The sequence below is a fragment of the Sceloporus undulatus genome, chromosome 1 (assembly GCF_019175285.1).
Source record: "Sceloporus undulatus isolate JIND9_A2432 ecotype Alabama chromosome 1, SceUnd_v1.1, whole genome shotgun sequence".
In the NCBI taxonomy this organism is placed as follows: domain Eukaryota; kingdom Metazoa; phylum Chordata; class Lepidosauria; order Squamata; family Phrynosomatidae; genus Sceloporus; species Sceloporus undulatus.
The window spans coordinates 197,530,667-197,539,091 of NC_056522.1; the positions used below are offsets into that span (position 1 = coordinate 197,530,667).

The window sequence follows — 8,425 nt, forward strand, 5'->3', positions numbered from 1 at the left end:
TTTAAAAACTCCTTTTCACACATTCTCCTATCCAGCTGAATGCAGCATGTAAACATATAGGCATGTGTTGCTGAAGACAGATATAATAACTGATGTAAATTAAATCAGTTTCTTTTTCAGCCTAGAACAGCACCCAATGTATCTTAAATAGAGTTGCAAACTGAGCAAGGCCACTATGCTGCTTCTCAATGCTTCTCCTTTCTCTTCACCCCCACTGTGGTTCAGTACATCTGCATCAAAGTATCAGCCTCCTCCTACGTGATAGTCATAACATATTTTTTTTAAAGAAGGAAATTGGAGTAGTAGTCCATAAGAAGAGAAATTTGAAGAATTGCTATTGCAGACAGTAATAGCAGAAATAGTAGAAATCTAGATTTCTTAACTTTTCCCTGCAAAAACTCTAAAACATCTGTTTAAGAGCTTTTATTTAATACTTTCCTCTAAGGAAGGCAATTCCTTTCTCTGACACTTGACCATATAAATTAAGAATAACAGACCAGAGATAATGGGTTTATCAAACATTTACAGCCAGCTTTACTGTTCTCCACCTTAAAAATTTAAATAGAAAGGGGACAGGATAAGTTAGATATAAGAATATATAACAAAATAAATATCAATGCTTATGGAGCCATATTTTGATATTTACCTTAAAGGAAGTATTTTATATGTACAGGTTTAACTGCCTCTGGTTTGAAATGCTGGACCACAAAAACCAAGTAGACTTAATGACTGCAACTTTAGAACTCCACTTTACTCCATTCTAGCCTTGAACTGGAAGAAACTCTGGGTGTTCTTCCTATAAAACCTAAATAGGAACACAACCAGGACCCATAAAGTTGTTTTTCTCTCTTTTTAAGCTTTCCTGTTTGGGCTTTGCAGGAGAATACTGGATTGATCCTAACCAGGGTTGTGTGGAAGATGCCATCAAAGTATTCTGCAATATGGAAACAGGAGAAACGTGTATATCTGCAAATCCATCTACTATTCCACGTAAAACATGGTGGAGCAGTAGGTCATCTGACCTAAAACCTGTGTGGTATGGGCTTGATATGAATAGGGGCTCACAGGTAACTAAATTTATTTATGAGGTCATTCATCTCATTATATTTTTTTCTGGAGAATTTCAGATACTGTATGTTCTTTTTAATAAATTCTATAATGAAATGAGTATTTGAAAATATAGGTGAACTGAAAAACAGTAGACATTGAGATAATGGTTTTGGCACAGTGGTTATTTTATTAAATTAATTTTAATTTAATAAATTTAATATTAATTTTAATAAATTAAATTATTTAATTTATTAAGTCATTTATTGACTGTTCTTCAGTGAGAGCTGTTGGAGTGGCTTACAAATTAGAACCAAAAATACAATTCAATCTTATATAAATGGATTGTATCAAGGCATAGTAAAGATGTAAAGAATACTGCCCAGTCTTCCAATCCTTAGTAAGAACAGTCACTTGTGTCCTGAAATTGCTATTGCTATTAAATAATTCACCCCTTCATGAAAGTGGAAAGATAAGTGCTCCCCCGCCCAACCAAAGCTTCTTAACAGTATATCTTGTGGCATAACTAAGACATAACAAGCCTTTGGGCAAAACCAGACTGTTTCCTCATTTGTTAAGCAAAGCAGAGAACATAATTATGTATCAAAAAGATGCAAACCACCCACCCACTATTTCTTTTTTTAATAAGTTCATGAAATAAGGCAACAGAAATAGTAGTTTGTGCAAAACAGCATTCACACAATTTGTAGGGGGGGGGGGATAAATATTACAATCTTCAGAAATCTAGCAAGAAGAAAATTTGTGATTTTTTTTTTCATTTTTGTACCTCATGACAAGAGAAGTGACCCTAATACCAGGGCTGGAGGAAGTTTTCACCTCGCAAAAGCTGATTTTGTTACCTCCCAGTGCCTCCCTTGTTTGCCCTCAAATGTCCCTAAAGGGTGGGGACAATTTAATTTTGTCATATTTCCATTCCTCTTCAAGGTTTTGTGTCCAGGAAGTGACCTGGAATTTAATTGTCAATCCACTGAAATTAGTGTGACATATTAGCCCGGAGTAACTCATTCTGCTGATTTTGGCAATTCAGCATGGAAACATGATTAAATCTGGCTCCAAACCAGTAAAACCAAGATCCAAACACAGTGGAGAAAAAGTAAACACTAATATGAGGAAACAAAGCACATATAGGTGGGTTACAGACCGCCCATTTGGGGCGGGCTGTACCTGCCCCTTTCGCCGGTGTATCGGGGCCTCAGCTGCCAGAACAGCAGCCGCTGAGGCCCCAATCTGCAGCTTTTCAGGCTGCGGGGAAGCAGCAAAAGGCCCCTTCCCTGCAGCCTGGAAAGGGGTGTCCTTGGGGCTTCAGGACACCCCGCGGTGGCAGGGAGGCGGCCCCTTTCTCCCTTGCTTCGCTGGACGCAGCCGTCTGAAGGCTGTGCCCAGCGACGCAAAGCGGTGCCGCAAACCAGGAAGGAGCTCCGAAACGGAGCTTCTTCCTGGTCCGCGCAAAGGGCGCACTAAGCGCCCTGGCGCAGACCGACGACGTCACGTCTGCGCCACCCCGTATAGAGGCAGCGCGGTCGTGACGTCGTCATGGTGGCCCCCATGTGGAAGAGGAGCCGCCATTTTGTACGGACTCAGTCCATACTAGGGTTGGGGTGTGTGGAAGCACCGCACCTTCCTAACCCTAGTACGGACTGACTCCGTACTTTAATGGCGGTCTGTAACCCGCCCTAGAGATTCAACATAATTTGCTTCTCAATTTAAGATTATGGTAATGAAATACCATATATCCTTTTCTTAGACGGGGGGTCCATTCCACCCCTTCCCCCCGTGTAAGGGGAAAACTGATTGAAAACAATGTGGTATGTGCATGTGGTGCAGCGCAGTGTGCGCACCATGGATGCACACACCATTCATTAAATTGTACCACAGCTTCAGCTGTGTGGCACGGGATGACTGTATTATTGTATGAACCTATTAGTTATATTTCAGTCAGAATGTATATGCTTTTATATTTTAAGGTTTTAGGATTGTGTAAATTAATTTACACTCCTTCATTCTGTTCTAGTTTGTCTATGGTGATAGTCAGTCACCGAACACTGCTGTAACTCAAATGACCTTCCTGCGCTTACTGTCCAAAGAAGCCTCTCAGAATATCACCTACCATTGCAAGAACAGTATAGGTTACATGGATGACCAAGCCAAGAACCTGAAGAAAGCTGTGATTCTGAAGGGAGCAAATGATCTTGAGATTAAAGCTGAAGGAAACAGCCGGTTTCGATACACTGTCCTTCATGACAGTTGCTCTGTAAGTTGTTCGTTGCTGCTTTTTCTATATGAAATTAATCATGAGGCACACCAAGAAAAGGTGATTTTTTAAAGGCTTTACTTAATGGTAATAAAAACAGTTTTAAGTGACACAAAGTTTTAAGGGAGAAGAACTCACAGCAGTGCAGAATACAGTGGGCCCTCTCCTTATGCGGGGGATCTGTTCCGGATCCCCCTGCATAAGGGAAAATCCACCTATGCTCAACCCCCATAGGAAATAATGGGGCACGTGCATGGGGCAAAGCACCATTGTTTCCCTCCCCTAGCAGCCTCCGCGTATGCTGGAAGCCGCGTAAAACACGTCCGTGCATGGTGCGGGCGCACTGTACAATGGCAGGAAAAAGCAGAATTGCAGTTAGTTGCATGCTCTAATTCCAAGTCACAGACGTTTATCGCATGGGCCCTGAAACGGGCCCATTGTGTTCCAAAATGGGAATGCGCATGGGCGTGCACGGAATGGAGTGGGGCTAGGAACGCATCTTACTGCACAAGGGAATGCTGCCGCTGCCGCAGGGCTTTCCAGTCGTGTCCTACATCCGTTCCAGAGGGCGTGATTTCTGAGAACTGTTCCAAAGTGTTATCAGAAATTGCACTCTCTGGAACAGATGTAGAACGTGATTGGAACGCCTGGCGGCAGCAACAATATTCCCTTCTGCAGTAAGGTGCGTTCCTGGCCCCATCCCATTCTGTGCGTGCCTGTGCGCGCCCCTGTTTTGGAATGCAACAGGCCCATCAAGCAGCCCCTAAAGTAGGGGTTAATGCTTATGCAGCCATATTTAGATATTCACTCAAAAGGCAGTATCTTATATGTACAGGTTAAACTGCTCCTGGTTTGAAATGTTGGTCTACTGAAACAAAGTGCATTTAATGATTTCAGCTTTAGAAGTCCAGTTTACTCCACTTTGGCCCTCCAGATGTTTTAGGCTTTAGTTCCCATTGTCCCTTACCCAGCCAGGCTGGATGTGGAGGATAGGATCTGATGTCCAAAGCATCTTGTAGGACCAGAGGTTCAGCAACCGTGATCTAAAAGAAATGAAGGGTGAGTCCTGGCCAACTGAGACAACTGACAATTGAGTGGCAGGGGTAGCCTGATTTATGTTGTGCAGAGACAGTGATGTTGCACTTAGCACAGAGATGGCCCCAATAAGTTCTGCCCCACAGCACTAACCTGTTATAAGCCTGCATAGCCTGAGAGAGATCTTTCCACATGTGCATTGCAGCATCACTGACAGACAGACAAGGCTGTCCCCTTACTGAGACATAAAATATAATTGTAATAGATTTAATGTATGAAATGGCAGTCACTGGTTTGAGACAATATTCACGTTGCCCTGGTGAAATACAGTACAAAGGCATGTGAGATACTCAGAAGTGGGCTCCTTTGACCACAGTGGAACTTATTCCCAGGTAACTGCTCATAGGACTGTGATCTAAATCACTTGCTGGAGGAGACAGAAAATGAATTTACTCTCTACTTGCTTAATGGTGTATTCAGGATATCTAACAACATGCAGCTGCAGCTGCAGCTGAGCTGCAGTATGCAATGAATTTGGATTGGATAGTGTTTATTAAGTGGGTCAAGGGAAGGAATGTTCTAGATGCTGATTACCTGCCACTCCCTTCCCACTAGCCATGTTGGGAAGGAAGTTAGGAAGCAATTGAAGGGCCAAATGATCACTATTCCTGAATTTAGATGAATGCATCTGAGGAACTTAAGTCCATGAAAGCTCATGCTGTCAACTTCTTTCTTTCAGTCTCAAAGGTGCTACAAGATCTCTCTACATACTGATTCCACAGCCGTATCTTTGAATTCCTGAACTTAAACTTAGCATACCCTTTTTTTTTGTTAACTAGGCCAGGTTTTCTTAATGGTATGCAAGGAATTGAAGCAATAATTTATATGTTTCTCTCTCTCTCTCCCCTTCTAGAAACACAGTGGAAATGTGGGAAGCACGGTCTTTGAATACAAAACACAGAATGTGGCACGCTTACCTATTATTGATATTGCTCCTGTGGACATTGGAAGTGCAGACCAAGAATTTGGAATAGAGATTGGGCCAGTTTGTTTTGTGTAAACAAGGGGGAAATTCAATGAATACAAAAGGGAACATCTTACCTATTCAAAAGCATTGGGATCAACAGCAACAGCAACAAACCACAAGAACTTAGACTGAGTGAAGTTAATCCTGAGACTCTTGAAGTGATAGCTGATATTGGGATCAGCATTGTATATAACCATTCTTTATAATTCCCTGGCCTTCTTTAGAATATTTATTTTATTTACATACAAACCTTCAGTCTAATTGTCCCAAGTCAACATTTTAATGAAGTAATAGGAATTTAAAACACACCGGACCACTCTTTGATGCAAAAAATAACATACGTTTCCTAATTATAAATCATAATCAGAATGATGCCTTTTATTGGGGACTTCTACTCAGTATAATTCATATGATACAAGTAATATAAAACATTCAACTCACTATTGAACCAGTGCAGTATCATAGATTGTGACAGTACCAGTGCAATCTTATACATTTCCAGTCCATTGTAACTCCCATTTAATCCAGTGGGATTTTTTCTCTACCAGGTAAATATAGGATTGCAGCCTCATTGGTATTAGAAGGTCGTAGCCCAAGAACTAGTTAGTTAAATTTATTCTTTGCTCCTGGCTGACCCCTTTGGTAATGGAAGAAGCCACATTTGACATAATTCTCCCTTCTATGCAACTCTTAAAGGTACAGGACCCCTCTCAGGGTCTAGACATGGGAACCTTTAAGGCCCCTGGGCCCATCGTCCCAAAGTCTCCAAAGCACCCTTACCTTTTTATTTTCTTACTAATAGCACATAACCTCTGTCACCAGTGTGAGGTTTTCCTCATGGTCTTCTTTTCTTTTGGATATCTTTCATTTAGTTTTGCGTCCCCACCATCTTTTGTTCAAGCTACTACTTTTTGACAGATTTCGTATACCATTTAACTTCCTTATTTGCCCCTTAGATTTTTCCTTCTTTCCTTTCTTTTCAAACCACTGCCAAACTCAGCTCTTGCTTCTGGGCTTTCTAGTTTTTGGTTCACATTGCCACTTAGCTGTTCTTGTGCCTAGGAGTCATGTGAGGGGTTTCTCTAGCCAAACAGACATTTCACTTGCCTCACAGTATATGGAATGTTCATAAATATTCTGTTGCAATGGTTCATGAACACACAATAACTTAAAAACTCAACAAAATACTGTCAGAACTGTTACTACCATTGTCGCCGACAGCTCTTTCAGTATAGTACAGTATTAATTGCAAGAGTGTGATGTAGGCTTCACAATCAGAAAAATCAGTGCTTTTAGCTTTGTCAGCTAGTTTTGTGTTTAGCACAGTTTTTAAATGTGCACACACATCTCTCCTTTGGATACTGGTCATAATGTGTGAATTGATCTGCACTCTATTTGAGAGAGTCTATCATTGGAACAAAGAACTAATTTGTGAACTGTATTTACACACCTTGTCACAATGCAGAAAGTTGAATCTGGCATTACTTTCCACCATTTAAGATCTTCCATGGTTCAATGTTCAACTCAGTCCAGTTCTTTCATTGACCAATTGCTATTCATAAGTCAGTCATCTTAAAATATGTTACCCCCAAAACAAGTCTTAAATTCAGTGCTAATAGGATTTTGACTGGCTGTCTACTAATAACCTCTAATGAGCCATTTCCTCATTAACTTTTTTTTACTTCACTGTGGTCAGTATCAAAATATCTGAAGGAATTCAGTGAACATCAAGATTTCCCTTCTCCTTCAAATGTATTGTCCAGGTATATGTGTTGTCATTTATTTCCATTTATTTCCATTTCCATTTACACCAAAACCAAGAATTAATTAGAAAGATTAGAGTGACTCACTGTTGCTGAAGTAAACTTTAACTCAACAACTGGTCATGCATCACCAGCGATTGTGACTTGCCTGCCTTGCTTTACCAGGGCACACAAATGGGCCATCATTTCTTAGCATGAGCTACCTCATCTCTAGAAGCTGGGATGCATTTAATAATCTAGTGTTTGTTCTAGATAATGACAAGGTGCTATGCTTCTGTTGTAATTCCAAGAATGGAGATAGGCAGGGCAATATCATGTTAAAATAGTAATAATAACAACAATAATAAAATGTTTGTTTTTCAAAGGGAATGGTGCTAAAATGGTTTCTGTAAAATCCTGAGAAAATAAAAGATTACTTTTAAAAAAAAGAATAGACTTTAGATATTAGATTCCAGATGTCTGGGGAAAATGTTTTACAGTATATTTTCCCTTATGGTTATGAATGCTGGGTACACTAGCATACTCTTTTCCCTTCCATAGAATATGTGGTACAAACCTACTTTTCTATGGTCTGTTTCTTTGTTGAAGAATTGTTTCTCATCTGTTTCTTTAAAAAAAATAAACTCAAAAAAGAGAGAAAAAGCCACACGCATAGCTTTATTCATGTATCTTTGCAAAGCATTTAATTAAATATAAGTTTCTCGCTGAGTACTGGCTTCCTTTGTCCAGAGTCCTTCTGACAATATCAGGCCATTTCTGGGGGAAGGAAACGTGTGTGTGTTGTGCATGTGTGTGTAGGTGTACATGAACATGGGTCGAAGAGAGTATGTGTGTTACCTTTGGATTTAAAATGTAGCACACTAAATACAAGTATATTTTAAATTAAGTTATGATGGCATTTTTGAGTGATATGTGTTTATGACCATACTTCTCAGCAACAAAGGAACCAAATGATTTTCATGGAATGCGGATTGGATCATTCAAGATTTGGCAACGCTGTTTTTGAAACTCCAGAAATTCAAGATTTTAAATTGTTGAATAAAATATTATGATAAAATTAAGTGTGTCAGTTTAAATTATACGAGTTATCTGGGAACACAATAAGATGTAATGACCTGGCGCAGCAAAAAACCACCTGGGGAGTGAACGATTTGACATAATTTGTTGTTATTTCAAAATCAATTCATTTATTATACCAGATTTTAATGCATGTATGCATTCACATAAGTTATATGCTACAAGGAGAAATATCTGAAAGTTCATTGTGCTCTTTTCGGTGAA

General features: G+C 39.9%; 1 protein-coding gene across 1 annotated transcript in view; it reads left to right on the top strand.

Moving 5' to 3' along the window:
- COL5A2 (collagen type V alpha 2 chain) overlaps positions 1-8,205 on the top strand; it is a 179,064-nt gene extending 170,859 nt beyond the window's left edge. Inside the window, exons 44-46 of the mRNA XM_042458322.1 lie at positions 880-1,067; positions 3,080-3,319; positions 5,268-8,205. Of these exons, the coding sequence (XP_042314256.1) occupies positions 880-1,067; positions 3,080-3,319; positions 5,268-5,414 (575 nt within the window). The 3' untranslated portion in view covers positions 5,415-8,205. The remainder of the gene's footprint in view (positions 1-879; positions 1,068-3,079; positions 3,320-5,267) is intronic.
- Positions 8,206-8,425: the final 220 nt, after the last annotated feature.